The sequence below is a fragment of the Meles meles genome, chromosome 6, assembly GCF_922984935.1.
Source record: "Meles meles chromosome 6, mMelMel3.1 paternal haplotype, whole genome shotgun sequence".
Lineage (NCBI taxonomy): Eukaryota > Metazoa > Chordata > Mammalia > Carnivora > Mustelidae > Meles > Meles meles.
The window spans coordinates 102,896,084-102,913,041 of NC_060071.1; the positions used below are offsets into that span (position 1 = coordinate 102,896,084).

General features: G+C 35.2%; 1 protein-coding gene across 3 annotated transcripts in view; it reads right to left on the reverse strand.

Annotated features, from left to right (window-relative positions):
• Nucleotides 1–16,958, reverse strand: part of MAP4K5 (mitogen-activated protein kinase kinase kinase kinase 5) — a 109,086-nt gene that overhangs the window by 67,927 nt on the left and 24,201 nt on the right. For 2 of the 3 annotated variants that reach the window (XM_046009654.1, XM_046009653.1), the window contains exon 3: nt 12,771–12,828. In XM_046009654.1, coding sequence (XP_045865610.1) covers nt 12,771–12,828 — 58 coding nt within the window. Of the gene's footprint in view, nt 1–12,770; nt 12,829–16,560; nt 16,724–16,958 lie in introns of all 3 variants that reach the window. The other variant, XM_046009655.1, reaches the window with a different exon arrangement.

Here is a 16,958-nt window from a genome sequence, read left to right on the forward strand (position 1 = left end):
TATATAAAGATATATATATATATATATCTTTTACAGTCCCTTCCTTCACCCCTTTGGATGGCAAGAAGGAAAGAGGGCAAGGAACATACATATATATAATTTCTGTCTCATCCTGACAGTTAATTCCATATCAGGCAATCTTTTTCATAAATACATCTATTTTCCTTAATCTTCTTACTCATTTCTCTCTGTCATCTGTCATCTAATTGCTGGTCATTTACATTTACTACAGAAGAATCTCATTCTCTATTGTCTTTGCTTTATGCACAAAGCAAAAAACAACACTAAACACAGTAAACTTAGAAACCACTACTGTAACATCTACTCAAGAAAAGGAAAGCCAAAGTCCTCAAGTTAAATTAGATCAACAGGGGCGCCTGGGTGGCTCAGTGGGTTAAAGCCTCTGCCTTCGGTTCAGGTCATGATCCCAGGATCCTGGGATCCGGCCCCACATCGGGCTCTCTGCTCAGCGGGGAGCCTGCTTCCCTTCCTCTCTCTCTCTCTGCCTGCTTCTCTGCCTGCTTGTGATCTCTGTCTGTCAAATAAATAAATAAAATCTTTAAAAATAATAATAAATTAGATCAACAAACATACAGAGAATGTACCCCCTACTACTAAAGCCTTTGCAAGCCCCTGGATATCCTCTTCAAAATGTCCTTAAAGATCTAGTTTTCTAGTATCTTGTAGAGAGTTTTTGCATCTGTTTATGAGAGACACTGGTCTGCACTTATTCTGGACTGCCTTTGGTTTTGGTATGAAAGTAACACTAGCACTATGAAGTGAGGCAAGCAGGTCACATTTACTGGGTGCTGATCCTGTCAGGCACTGGGGATGTATTAGTGAAAAATACAAATAAAAACAGACAAAACACTTGCTCTCTGGGTGGGCGTCTGAAAGTAAAACAAATGAAAATACATGTGAAGTACTATAAGTGCTAAGAAGAAAAGTTAATTAACCAGGGTTTGGGAACAGAGAATGATGGAGCTAAGCGCTATTTTACATAGACTGAAGGGTCAGAAAAGTCTTCCTGATAAGGTGATGTCTGAGCAAACAGATGAATGTAGTGAGGGAGTAGGTCAAATGGATCCCCAAGGGAATAGCATTCTAGGCACAAGGAACAGCATATATAAAAGCTTTATAGCAAGAGTGTGTCTGGCACACTGGAAAACAGAGAGAAGCCCAGTGTTTGTAAAGTGAACCAGAACAGTGGTTGAAAGATTGGATGAGCCAGGGATTAGAAGGCCAGATCAGAAATAGCCTTTTCTAGGGTGACTGGTTGGCTAGTAAATTGTGCATGTGATAATTTCAGCTGAGGTCTTAATCTCAGAGTCATGAGTTCAAGCCCCACATAGGGCTCCACACTGGGCAAGAAGCCTACTTAAAATTAAAAGGCAGGAGGGAAACACCTGGGCAGCACATCCCATGTTCAGGAACAAGATGATTTACTATTGTTAAGATGTCAATAAAATACCCAAAGCAATCTACAGATTCAACATAACCTTTATGTGCCAAAATCCCAATAGCATCTTCTGGAGAAATAGAAAAAAATCATCCTAAAATTCATTTGGAACCTCAAGAAACCCCAAATAATTTTGAAAAAGAACAGATTTGGAAGATTCATACTCCCAGATTTCAAAACACATCACAAAGCCACAGTAATCAAAACAGCATGCTATTTCTATAAAAACACATATATCAATAGGAGTAGACAGCCCAAAAGTAAGCCCACACAATTATGATCAAATTATCTTTGACAAGGGTGTCAAGACCGCTCAACAAGGAAAAGACAGTCCTTTCAACAAACAATCTTAGGAAAACTGAATATTTTCATATAAAAGAATGGAGAGGGACCCTTATCTTATACTATACATGTATAAAAATTAACTCTAAATGAATTAAAGATCTAAATGTAAGACTCAAAATTATAAAACTCTTAGACAAAAACTCCCTAACTTTGGATTTGGCAATGATTTCTTAGATATGGCACCAAACATAAAAGCCAATGAAGGCAAAAATAGATAATTGGGACTATGTCAAACTTAAATTTTCATCAAGGGACATAATCAGGGGTGCCTGGGTGGCTCAGTGGGTTAAGCCTCTACCTTCGGCTCAGGTCATGATCTCAGGGTCCTGGGATCGAGCCCCACGTCTGGCTCTCTGCTCAGCAGGAAGCCTGCTTCCCCCTCTCTCTCTGCCAGCCTCTCTGCCTACTTGTGATTTCTCTCAGCCAAATAAATAAATAAAATCTTAAAAAAAAAAAAAAAAGGACAGGGGCGCCTGGGTGGCTCAGTGGGTTAAGCCACTGCCTTCGGCTCAGGTCGTGATCTCAGGGTCCTAGGATCGAGTCCCGCATCGGGCTCTCTGCTCAGCAGGGAGCCTGCTTCCCTCTCTCTCTCTCTCTGCCTGCCTCTCTGCCTTGTTGTGATTTCTCTCTGTCAAATAAATAAATAAAATCTTAAAAAAAAAAAAAGGACATAATCAACAAAGTGAAATGACAACATGTGGAAAGGGAGAAAATATGTGCAAACTATGTATCTGATAAGTGGTTAATATCCAAAATATATAAAGAATTCCTCAACTCAACAACAAAAGATAAAAAAACCAATTAAAACATGGCCAAGGGGCGCCTGGGTGGCTCAGTGGGTTAAAGCCTCTGCTTTCGGCTCAGGTCATGATCCCAGGGTCCTGGGATGGAGCCCCGAGTCAGGCTCTCTGCTTGGCAGGGAGCCTGTTTCCTCCTCTCTCTCTATGCCTGCCTCTCCGCCTGCTTGTGATCTCTGTCAAATAAATAAATAAAATCTTAAAAAAAAAAAGGCCAAGACTCGAGTGGGTATATCTCCAAATAGGATATGCAAATGGCAAGAAGCATATAAAAAGATGCTCCACATCACTAATCATCCAAGAAATGCAAAACAAAACCACAAGCTATCACCTTACATCCATTAGGAAAGCTATTATCAAAAAAACCAGAATAACAAGTGCTAGTGGAGACATGGAGAAGTTGAAACCCTTCTGCACTGTTGGTAGTACTGTAGAATGGTACAATCATTATGGAAAACAGTAAGGCAGTTCCTCAAAAAATTAAAAATTTACTACCATATGATCTACTAATCCTTTATCTAGGTATATATCCAAAACATGGATAAACCTTGAGGATATTATGCTGAGTGAAGTAAACCACTCACAAAAGGACAAATTACAGGAGGTAACTTAAGCAATCAAGTTTCTATATATATAAAAAGTAGATGGTGGTTACCAAGGGCTGAGGGAAAGAGAGCAAGGGAATTACTGTTTAATAGATATGGACTTTCAGTTCTATAAGATGAAAAAGTTCCAGAGATCTGTTTCACAACAATGTAAATATGTTTAACATCACTAAACTATAAACTTAAAAATGGTTAAGACAGTAAAGCTTAATAACAGGTAACTAACTTTTACCATAATAAAAATAATTTAAAGTTCTATGAATATAGCCTAATTTATTTAACCATTTCACTATGGGTGGATATTCAAGTTTTACAACTTACTGTTTTCAAATATATGTTTGAAAATAAAAATCCAGTAACCTAAAAATTGTGGTATCATTTATAATAAAATTACAATGCAAAAAGTAGCTCTTTTAATTAATATTTGTAACAACTAAGTGACAGGAAGAGCTTTTTTTTTTTTTAAAAAAAGGAAGAGCACCTTTTTTTTGATACTAGTAAGAACTGAATATATTTCTGAAGTTTATGAAATGAAATCAACATTAAAGAGAGATAACAAAGGGAAAAACTCATTTTACTATACAGATAATACATTAACAGTATCATTTCCAGAAAACCAATTAACTCAATGCTAAACATTCTGTCAGATAATTTTCAAATGTCTTGTTGATTTGATTGTTTTTGTTGGTAATAAGGAAATATGAGTTTTTTTCACTGAGCAAAATGAACACAGAATGTAAATAGAATAGTCATTTCTAACAAAACATTTTCTTTGGGATGCCTAGCTTAGATTCTGAAAACTCATCTACAGAGAAAATCCCTATCAGTTTTAAACTCACTAATTTAGAATCAGACATTGAAGTTCACCTTTTAAATTACACAGAAACAAAAAGTATCTTCATTTCAGTGTTATCTTGTATTCAAGAAGCAAACTGGGATCTAACTGAAACTGAGTACCTTAGAATAACAAAGTGATTTTTACCTATAAAATGTCAGAAAATGTCTATTTAGGCCTTATTAGCTTTCTGTACCTATTATTTAAAGCCAATTAAAAAAAAATATTGGTGGGCACTTGTGTGACCTCAACTTAACTTTTCCACCAATTCAGATGTGAACCTTCCAAATAATGAAGGCAGGATACTTATTTTACCTAAGTAATATTAACTTTATACTTTATTTCACAGATTATTTTGAAAAATCAAAATTCTTAGATTTTAAAATAGAAGTTAAATACTAAAAAAGCAAGAATAAGCACTTACCCAGAATACCTGACATGTAACCTATTTGGCCAAAGTTCCTTCTTTGGGATTTCTTTCAAGAACATTAACAAGGCAAATTAATGGTTGCTCAAATCTTTATATACATTTTGGCTTTTTAAAAATTTGCTTTCTCTGTTTATACTTCCAGCAAATAAGATGAAGTATTATAAAACAAAACTGAGGGTGGCTCAGTCAGTTAAGCATCTGCCTTTGGCTCATGTCAATGATCTCCTGGTCCTGGGACTGAGACCCACATATCTGTCCTGCTTCCTGATGCTCAGCAGGGAGTCTGCTTCTCCCTCTCCCTCTCTCCTCCCTTATACTTTCTCTCTCTCAAATAAATACAATAAAATAAAATGGAAGTAACTGAGAAAAGCTTTAAACATCCAAAGATACAGATTCCTATTCATTTTGAAAACTGTCTAAATCAATGAAGTACATTTAACTTGTCATTTTACTTAAAAATGCTGAATTATTTCATGAACATTTCTAATTCAGCATTTTAAAAAACAAGCACACAAGGTATACATATTAATCATCATGGGTAATGATTTTATTAAATCCCATCCTTATAAGCAAAGCTCATGGTTTGTTTGTTTTTTTAAAATATTTTATTTATTTGACAGAGAGAAATCACAACTAGGCAGAGAGGCAGGCAGAGAGAGAGGAGGAAGCAGGCTCCCTGCGGAGGAGAGAGCCCGATGTGGGGCTCAATCCCAGGACCCTGGGATCATGACCTGAGCCGAAGGCAGAGGCTTTAACCCACTGACAACCAAGTGCCCCTCATGGTTTTGTTTTTAATTGAGGTGTAACTGACATACAACATTATATTAGTTTCAGATGTAGGACATAATGATTTGATATTTGTCTATATTGTAAAATGATCAGCACAATATGTCTAGTTACAGTTTGTCAGTAATTACAAAATTTTTTTCTTGTGATGAGAATTTTTAAGATTTATCTCTTAGCAACTTTCACATATGCAATAAAGTATTGCTAACTAGAGTCACCATGCTGTACATTACATCCCCATGATTTATTTTATACCTGTAATTTTGTATCTTTTGACTCCCTTTACCCATTTCACCTACCCCCACTCAACACCCTCTGGCAACCACCAATTTGTTCTCTGTATCTATGAACTTGGTTGTTTTTATTTAGAGTCCACATGTAAGTGAAATCATATGACATTTGTCTTTCTCTGACTTATTTCTCTGACATTTGTCTTTCTCTGAGCTTAATGTCCTCTAAATCCATCCATGTTGTCACAAACAGCAGGGCTGCATTCTTTTTTTACATATACACACATATCTATCCACTCATCCATGGACAGACACTTCATATATATGTATCTTGGCTATTGTAAAAATTTTCCCCACATCCCCACTTACTTCTTGACTTTTTGATAAGAGCCATTCTTTTTTTTTTTTTTTTGATAAGAGCCATTCTAATGGCTCATTGTAGTTTTGATCTGCATTTCCCTGATGATGAGTGATGCTGAGGATCTTTTCATGTGTCTATTGGTCATTTGGATGTCTTCTTTGGAAAAATGTCTACTCGGAACCTATGCCCATTTTTAAATCAGACTGGGGATCTTTTCGCTAGCGTGAGTTCTTTACAGTTTTTAGCAAACTATCATGTGCATAACTTGAAAATACTATCCTTAGTTTTTCCAGGAAAGAGGGGTAATAATGGGAGAAGAAAATGAGTAAGGAAAGTAGGATTCTGATGATCAGCTTTCCCAGGAATCTTGCTTCTGTTCTGACTGTCGGCTGCCACTAGCTACAGACTTGTTAAGCAAAATGAGCATCTGTAAAATGAGTTAGAGGGAAGGCTGCAATTCAGGCACAGACAGGAAAACATGGTGACATGCATCATCATAATATCTGCCTGCTTTTCTAGGGCAGTCCTTATGTCTGAACAAAGAGATGGAAAATGAAACTAAAATATCAAAATGATATCATCACTACTGTTTATTTTCAATACTAATCACTAGGAAGCCCAACTTTATTTGAATGTCACTATTTGTAAGGTGGTATGCATATTTAATAAGTATCTACTATAAAAGCAAGATATAGAAATGACTTAATCATTCTTAAAAATAATTATTTGCCTGTGTATATGAAGGGCAGCAAAAATACAGAGACACAGGAAAGAATGCTGACATTTTCTTTTTCTTTTATTTTTGTGGCTAAATAAAAAAAAAACAATTCTCTGTGCTAATTTATTTTTAACTTAGTTTCATTTAGAATTTTTATGAGTATTAGAGTTACAAAAGGAATCTGTTTTAGTGAAATTTTAAATATATTATTACATAAATATAATATATTATAAATACAGTAATCTTTAAGATTAAATTGTGAGGTAAGTCTATAATAAAATTCAGGACTGTACAATTAGTATAAACTTCAATAATTTTTTTTTACCTGGGGAAAAGTATAATTGAGTTTACAGCTGGGATAACATTTACTTAAAAGTCTTGTTTATGTTTTACCAGACACAAGGCTTTTCCTAAGTCATATTGGCAAATAATTATCTTTTCATGTCTAAATATAATTCTAAATCAGCTCATCCGTTAAATCGATACAAAGAAGCACTTTTGTATTATACTGGCTTTAGCACAATTTTTTTAAAAGCTGCTGAGTACAGTTAAGAATTCATTTCTGAACTACAGCTGTCTCCAGAATTATTTGAAGTATCTGAACTGAGTGTTGGGAAAACTCATTAGCATACCATCATATTTTTTTACCTAATCATTCCCTTAAGCCTGTTCCAAAAATGTGAAAAACACCACCTACTTTGGCTTTACCAAAAATGCTTTAAAAAAAAAAAAAAAGATACAAAAATCTATGGTCAAGAGAAAAAAATTTTTTAAAGAGGCAAAATACAAAAGGAAAAATCCATGAATAAGATGTAATGAAACAACCCAAAGGAATTAAATCACTGTCACAACCAGAAAGATCAATTCCTCAAATTCTAAAGGACAGATAATAAAAATAAATGAAACTATTTACTAAAATGAAAAGTATACTGAGGGTTTTGGAGGGGAGGGGAGTGGGGGGTTGGGTGAGCCTGGTGGTGGGTATTATGGACAGCATGTATTGCATGGAGCACTGTGTGTGGTGCTTAAACAGTGAATACTGGAACACCGAAAAGAAATAAAATAAAATAAAATGGAAAAAAAGTATATATATTTAAAGTATAAGAAAAACCTATAGTTGCTACTTAATAAATTTACTAAAATTACAATTACTATTAACCATGAATTGAAATCTGAAGATATAATAAATATTAAGGTCTTATTTTCTGAATATCACAGCTTATAGTAGGTAAGCAGTATTAGTGCCACAATCAGGCAGAAGGAGCAAGACCTGCAGAGGAAAAATGCCAAGACAGCCTTACAGTTTTCCCTAACACTATACATGGAGAAAATGTCTATAGATTTTTGAGGGTGGAAGAATGTGTGATACAAATAGTTCTAGATTTACTCAAATGGTCATTCTATTCAATGGCAAAAGAAAGACATTTATAATATTCATTTGTACAAAGACAATTTATTGAGTGTCTACTGTGCCGTATTATACTATTTCAGATGCTGAAATATAACAGTCAAGAGAAACCATTACAAATTTATATTATACAAATATATATACATACATAAACATATACATTTTATTTCAGAGAACTAAAATAACAAGGGCTTGAATAGCTAAATTAGGTAGTCAGAAATCAGTCTCTCTGAGGACATGACTTTTAAACTGAGATGTGAATGACCAGAAGCCTTTTGTTCAAAAGATAATGTAAAATAGTACTTAAGGTAGAATGAAGGGTTAGTTTAATCTTGGACTGTTGAAATAAAAAGAAAATGAAAGCAGAGGAGAGAAGGGAAAAAGTTACATGATGAGTTTAGAGACGCAGACAAAGCAAATCATGTAGGGTTTTATAAGCAATGTTAAAAGTGTGAATATTATTCTAAGTGACTTGAAAGCTTCAGGGAGGCTTGAAGCAGGAGAGGACTATGATCTGATTTGTGTTTTATAAAGATCAGTCTGGTGACTTTGTGGCAACTAGATGGTAGCAGATGGGAGGTGTGGGAGAGGAAATGGGGAGACTAGGAGGGTAGAAAAGGCAATAAAGAGAAGTAGACAGATGCAGGACACATTTAGAGGTAGAGCTGAAGAAACCTGCTAACAGACTCTGGAATACAAATAAAAGAAAGAAATCCCAAGGACAACACCTAGATATTTGCTTAGCTGACTGCTTCTCAAAATGGGGAAGACAGAGGGAAGGGCAGGTTTGAGATGAACAATCAATTTGTGCATTCAAATAATAATATTGCTAATACATAGAGCAAAATCTATGTGATGATATAATTCATTCTATTAATAGCTGATACAAAATAAGCCAGTCAGAATGGCAGGCCCATGGCAGAAAAAGACCAACAGTGAGCACTGAATCCACTTAAATATAAAACAAAGTCCAAATAATTGGTATAATTCTTAAAAGATATGCAGACTAACACACAATGTCCCAGTATAAAAAAAGAATTCTCAGGCAAAAACCTCCAAATAAACTAACCAATGTCTGAAAATAGGGAGATGAAGAGGCAGGAGGGTATAAACATGTGAAATCAACATCTTTAACTCTAGAAGTCAATGACTTTTATTGCTTAAATCAATAAACCAAAAACACGTATTTAAGCATGTTAATCAAAGTCTTGTAAACCATCCTCTGTTAAAACAAGACTGTGTACCTTTCCAATTATCAGCAGTAAAAATAAAAGAAACATTTAGACATAATTTTTTAAAGCTTCAAAAAATATAAAAAAAACACAACAAAGGATCAAACATTTCACTAAACAATACAGTAAATAGACTCATCTATTAAAAAAGGAGAAAGATTCAGATTGGGTTATAAAATAAAACTCAAATATGATTAAGAGAAACACCTAAAAACCAATGACCCAGAAGGGATTAAAGTAAAATGACAGGCTCAAGTATAGCAGCTCTATCTACCATTAATATGCCACACAAATATAATAAAAAAGGGGAGTTGGCAAGATCAATGTTTGACAAAATTAAACTAAGGGCAAAGAGCATGAAAAGCTATCTAATGAAATGCTATCTATGAAAAGCCAACTTTCTGAGAGAAAATAAGTCTAATATATCAATGACTTACATAAATACCAACAGTTACCAACTAGAAAGAGTAAGGAGGGAAATGCCATTCATAACAGCAAGAAATATCATAAACAAATTATTTGGCAAGTTATAATACTTGGTTGAAGACCTGAATTTCTACTCTCAAAATGCTGTATCTTTTAAATGAACAAATCACCAAATATTCACCTACCTGGTCAAAAATTACAACTCCTTTTTCATTTTTTTGCAGAATTAGAAAAACTTACCCTAAAATTTATATGAAATCTCAAGGGACCTCAGATAGCCAAAACAATGTTGAAAAAGATCAAAATTGGATGATTCACACATTCTTATTCTTATTGAGTTTGGTACTCAAACTAGTGTGATACTAGTATAAAGACAGACATATGGAACAACAGAATAGAACAGAGAATCCAGAAGTAAGCCCTTGTATATATGGTCAAAGGTTTTTTTTGACCTTCAACCAAAAAGATTTCTGACAGGCTGCTAAGACTATTCAATGGGGAAAGGACCATCTTTTCAACAAATGGTGCTAGGAAAATGGATATCCACAAGCAAAAAAAACAAAGACAGACCCTCACCCAACACCATCTACAAAAATTAACTCAAGACTTTGTAAGACCTAAAACTATAAACTCTTATAATAAAGCAAAGCTTATTGACTAGATTTGGCAATGATTTCTTTCTTTCTTTTTTTTTTTTTTTTTTTAAGAATTTATTCATTTGTAGAGAGGGAGAGAGCACAGCGGAGGGAGAGGCAAAGGGAGAGGGAGAAGCAGATTCCCCAATGAGCTGGGAGCCCAACGTGGGGCTTGATCCTAGAACCTGGGGATCATGACCCGAGCCAAAGGCAGATGCTTAACCATCTGAGCCACCCAGATATCCTGGCAATGATTTCTTGAGTATGATGCCAAAGGCACAAACAACAAAAGAAAAAATAGGCAATCTGGACTTCATGAAAATTTAAAAATTTTATGTACCAAAAGACTATATCAACAAAATTTAAAAATTTTATGTACCAAATGACTATATCAACGCCCATGGAATGGGAAAAAATATCTGCAAATCATATATCTGATATGGGATTACTATCCAGATTATAACAAAGAACTCCAAAAACTTAATAACAAAGAAACAAACAACCCAATTAAAAAATGGGCAAAGGACATTTCTCCAAAAATGATATACAAATAAGCACATGAGAAGATGCTCAGCATCACTAATCACTACAGAAATGCAAACAAAAGCTCCAGTGAGAGAGCCCCTCATAGCCATTAGGATGGCTGCTGTAAGAAACAAAACAAAACAGAAAGTGTTGATGAGGGTGTGGAGAAACTGGAATACTTGAACACTACTGATAGAAATGCAACACTGTACAGCCATGGCAGAAAACAGTACGGTGGTCCCTAAAAAATTAACAGTAGAATTACCACATGATCTAGCAATTCTGAAAGAAATATTTGTATGCTCATCCTCATATAGCAGTATTATTCACAAGAGCTAAAACGTGTCCATCAACAAATGAATGGTAAGTAAAATGTGATCTATTCATTCAACAGAATGTTATTTGGTCTTGAAAAGGAAGAATATTCAGACATATGTGACAACTGGATGAGCCTTGAAGACATTATGCTAAGTGACAACTGGATGAGCCTTGAAGACATTATGCTAAGTGACATAAACCAGCCAGTTACAAAAAGACTACTTACATCAAGTACCCAGAGTAGTGAAAATCAGAGACAAAAAGTAAAATGGTGGTTGCCAGGGGCTAGGAGGAAGACCAGAATGGGAAGTTACTATATAATGGGTATAGAGTTTATTTATAAGATTAAGAGTCCTGAAGATGGATGGTGATGATGGCAGCCAACATCATTAGTGTATTTTATACCACTCAACTGTACACTTAAAAATGGTTTTGATGCTAAATTTTCTGTTATATGGACTTTATCACAATAAAAAGACTGGAGAGAAAAAGCTACTACTGCTCCTTTTAGAAGACTCTTAGGTTATCGAAATAACAAAATTGTTTCAGATTTTACACAGTTGTTTTGTTTTCAAAGCAAATTTCTCAGTATTTTTGTTTTGTTTTGTTTTTTGTTTTAAGTAATCTCTACACCCAACATGGGGCTCAAACTCACAACCCCAAGATCAAGAGCTGCATGCTCTACTGACTGAGCAACCCAGGTATCCCTGGCTGTTTTAAAACAAACAGCTTTCTGTTACACTTAACTGTGTTTTTTTAAAAAAAGGGCAGGGGGAGGCACTAGGCTAAGACCAGAATTACTAAATCTAAGTCATGCAGCCAGGTTACGTCTGACATATAAAATACTATTATCCCAAATATTACCAAATATCTTGCCTGATCAATGAATACTTTCCTTTTTTTTTTTTTTTTAAAGATTATATTTATTTATTTGAAAGAGAGACACAGCAAAAGAGGGAACACAGCAGGAGGAGCGGGAGAGAGAGACGCAAGCTTCCAGCCAAGCAGGGAGCCCAATGCGGGGCTCAATCCCAGGACCCCAAGGATCATGACCTGAGCTGAAGGCAGATGCTTAACGACTGAGCCACCCAGGTGTCCCAGTGAATACTTTCCTAGTTGAATTCTCATAAAAGCTAAAACCAAAGTTCAAATATTTCACTACAACCTTAAAAGAAAATGAGCACTGTCATTATCCCTTTCAGTTTTTTTTTTTAAAGATTTTATTTATTTGACAGAGAGAGAGACAGAGAGCACAAGCAGGCAGAGTGGCAGGCAGAGGGAGAGGGAGAAGCAGGCTTCCCGCTAAGCAGGGAGCCTGATGTAGGGCTCAATCCCAGGACCCTGGGATCATGACCCAAGCTGAAGGTAGCCGCCCAACCTACTGAGCCACCCAGGCGCCCCTCATTATCCCTTCCAATTTTTGAATGTGCACATTTCAAACTTTATTTAGCAACAAAACTATTATACAAAACTCATCTTTAACTAATAACCTCCAATGGAATTTAATTATAACCATATTGGATATCCTACTGCCCTGACAACAAATATTTCCTTTTGGAAGATGGAAAACAAGGAAAAAAATACGGAAAATGCTTGTTAAGCCCTATATTTATAAACTACACAAGTATTCAAAAACCATCTTGAGAGTTATAATACATACCAGGCTCCAATTTGATAATTTTTACTGCAGCCAACTCTCCTGTATGAATATTTCTAGCCTAAAATGAAAATAAAAATATTAAGGTTGTTAATTATATAAAAATTATTTGGCACTAAGTTAATTAGTTGCTTATCAACCATGCTTTTAACAGAACTAAAAAACAAAACCTTTATTTCCAATAAATGAATATATTCGTTTTCTCACTAAAGAAAAATATAGAAAAGTCACACACAAACACACACTCATGGTTACCTTCCATCCTAGCACTCAAAACTAGCTATTGTTTACAATTTTTGTTATACTTTGCTAAGTCTTTTCTTTTGTAATAAAGTTAATATTCTTATTAATTAAAAAATACTCATGGTTTTTATATATTTTATAAAAATAATAATAGATCATTAAGGGAAAATTTAGAAAAACAAGTCATCTGTATCTTACCACCCAGAGGAAAAAAGTTAACAAATAGAGCATTTTTTTTTCCACTGTGTAGATGTGTAAGTGCTTACATGTATATGTGCTATCACATGTGGTCTTCTACAATGTTGTTTACAATGCCGCATAATTTTCTACTGAATGGAGACTGCATTTCACTAATCTGGTATTGCTGAACATGGAGGGTTTTAATATTGTTCTGCAGTTATAAATAGAGGGATAAATATATCTTAGCTTTGAATCTATCCACAGCCTTATTTCCTTCAGATAAATTTCTAGAAAAGAAACTATTCACTACTGGCCAAAAATTCATGGGCAGATTGATTTTTTAAAAAAGATTTATTTATTTGAGAGCATGCCCAGGAACACCGCACACACCCAAGTTGGGGCAGGGGCAGAGGGAGAGACTCTTCAAGCAGACTCCCAGCTGAGCAAGGAGCCCAAGATGGGGCTGGATCTATGAGTTAACCCATGAGTTCACCACCTGAGCAGAAACCAAGAGTCTGACACAAACAACTGTACCACCCAAGTGTCCTGGACAGACTTATAATTAGTGCTGCAATGATTATAACTGCAAATATTTTGGCACATATCACAGTTTATCAGTAAGGCAATCTATAAGTGTATTTGTTAGGTCAAAAGGTATGTGGATTTTAAATGAAAACACTGCCATAATGTCCTTTAACAAAACTGTGAAATTTATATTCTTACCAACCGTGGATGTGAAATCTATATTTGCTAACTTCTCTTGTTGGCCCAAATTTTAATTGTTTTTAAAATTATGAACTTTCTCCATGCTATACGTAATTTTAAATGGCTACATAATAGTCCAAAAAAATCATTCTCCCTTATCATTAGATGTTAAGGATGCTACACATAGTCTTTTCATTATTTAAGATTATTTCGTTCAAATGGATTCTAAGGTTTGAAATTAACTAGGTCTAAGGGTATGAATATGAGCATTTAAGGCCATTAACACATACTACCAAAATAATCTAAAAGCATTGTACTATTACATTATCATTACTAATATGAGTGCTCATTTTCCCTGTATTAAGTGGTATGCCATATGTGGAAATGCAATTTAATAATTCACAAGGCTTTCATTTACTCTATTAGAGTCAAATGTAAACTTTCATACTTGGCATAAAAAATAAGCATATGATAAAACAGGAAAATAAAATTATACCAATTTGCTGGATTAAATAAGTAATGTTGCAGGGCGCCTGGGTGGCTTAGTGGGTTAAAGCCTCTGCCTTCGGCTCAGGTCATGATCCCAGGGTCCTGGGATTGAGCCCCGCATCGGGCTCTCTACTCCGCGGGGAGCCTGCTTCCTCCTCTCTCTCTGCCTGCCTCTCTGCCTACTTGTGATTTCTCTCTGTCAAATTAATAAAATATTAAAAAAAAAAAAGTAAGGTTGCAAGAGGAAAAAACAGTAAAGAATAAAGAATGACAAAGAATGTAGGGAATACAACCTTCAAGAATACTTTTAGAAAAGACATACAGAAGGTGAGAAAAAGAATCGAATGGGGGAGAGAGATACAGAAAGAAACTCACAAAGAGGAAGAAAAAAAGGATTTTCTACAGAAGTCTCAAATATGATAAGAAGTTCATATTTTCCTCATCTATCATGGTAAATTAGCATAAGGAGGGGTCTGGGGAGGAGAAAACCCTTTAAACTCCCCCCATAATTATCCCTAACCCAAATGCAAACACATTCAGAGACATGGAACAGGTCAGCCAAAAGCTTCACACCACAACTACCCTTTCCGCTTTCTTGCCCTTGGACAAAAGAACTGTTAGCCTTAGGTCTTGTCCCAGTTCCTAAGATCTTTCAGCATTTCAGTCCTCCCATGGGTTATAGAAAATTATGTGTACACAGATTAGGCCGTCCACTGCTCAACATTTCACATGCCAGTGAGATTTTGGTATAGAAGACATGGCCAGAACAGACACATGAAAAAGTTCTCAACATCACTCAGCATCCTGGAAATACAAATCAAAACCATAGTGAGGTACTACCATACATCAGTCGGAATGGCTAAAATTAACAAGTCAGGAAACAGCAGACATTGGTGAGGATGCAGAGAAAGAGGAACCCTCCTATACTGTTGGTGGGAATGCAAACTGGTGCAGCCACTCTGGAAAACAGGATGGAGCTTCCTCAAAAAGTTGAAAATAGAGCTATCCTACGACCTAGCCATCGCACTACTGGGTATTTACCCTAAAGATACAAATGTAGTGATCCAAAGGGGCACATTCACCCAAATATTTATAGCAGAAATGTCCACAATAGCCAAACTATGAAAGAATCTAAATGTCCATCAAGAGATGAATGGATAAAGAAGATGTGGTATATATACAATGGAATACTATGTACCTATCAAAAGAAACGAAATCTTGCCATTTGCAAAGACATGGATGGAACTAGAGGGTATTATGCTAAGTGAAATAGATCAATCAGAGAAAGACAATTATCATATGATCTCTCTGATATGAGGAATTTGAGAGCCAGGGTGGGGGGCTGAGGAGGAAAAATGAAACAAGATGGTATTGGGAGGGAGACAAGCCATAAGAGACTCTTAATCTCATGAAAAAAACTGAGGATTGCTGGGGGGTGGCTGGGTTATGGACACTGGGAAGGATATGTGCTATGGTAAGTGCTGTGAAATGTGTTAGCCTAATGATTCACAGACCTGCACCCCTGAGGCAAATAATACATTACATGATAATTTAAAAAAAAAAAAGAACATGGCCAGAAGTTATAAAATAAGCAGTAATAACTGACTTCTTGGGAATGTTGTTCAGTGGGTTATAAAATGTGAATTGGAAGATAAATTCCATGATAATGATGCAAATTATATCTGTAATTGCTTTATAGTTTGGGGGAACTCTCATATTCATTACTTTATTTATTTAAACACAAAGACTTAGCTCGGTCAAGTTAGGGGACTTGCCCAAGGCTATTCTGCTGGCCAGGGGCAAGAGACAGAGTAAGAACCCAGTAACTATATTCTGATGTCAATGTTTCACTGCTCTTTTCAACAGATGAGAATTCTGTTTTCCTTTTTTATATGCAACAGGTACCAGAGAAAAGTATTAATTTCATAATATTTAACAGATCTCAGGGGTGACTTTTGTTGAAAATAAGGTAATGTACCATTCATATTTTATATTAAACTATTTCCTATGATGATTTTCAGTGTAAGAGATTGTAAATTCTTTCATATTTAAGGTCCTAAATAATTTGAGAGTTGAATTTGAACCAAGAAAAAAACTATTAATTATTTTAAATAATCTGGAAAAAGATACCAAATAAAAGTCAGTAGCTTTCCAAAAAGTTAAAAATCTAACTTACAGGATTCGGAAAATTATCAACTGACAACACTCAACTAATTCTTCTTTTAAGGCTCCTGCATCATAATCTAGCAAACATAATCCACTGCGATCTCTTCACGTTGTTACATTTCCTGGTTTTTCCCTCTTTCTGCATTTCTCTAAGTGATAATTTTTAAGTTTCCCTGGAATACAGAAAACACAAAATATCTATGTGTATATAGTGGAGATTTACATACGGGAAGAAAGATTTAACTATAAGAGACGTAGATGGCCCAAGAAAGTAATATGTATGTACACTCACAAACAGTGACAGTTGAACCATTCAAGGTTCTAAAACTCAGATAGAGAGTACAATGTTTAACTCATGCAACAGTGATAGATGCTGACACATCTCCAGCAACAAAATATCTTCAGGGT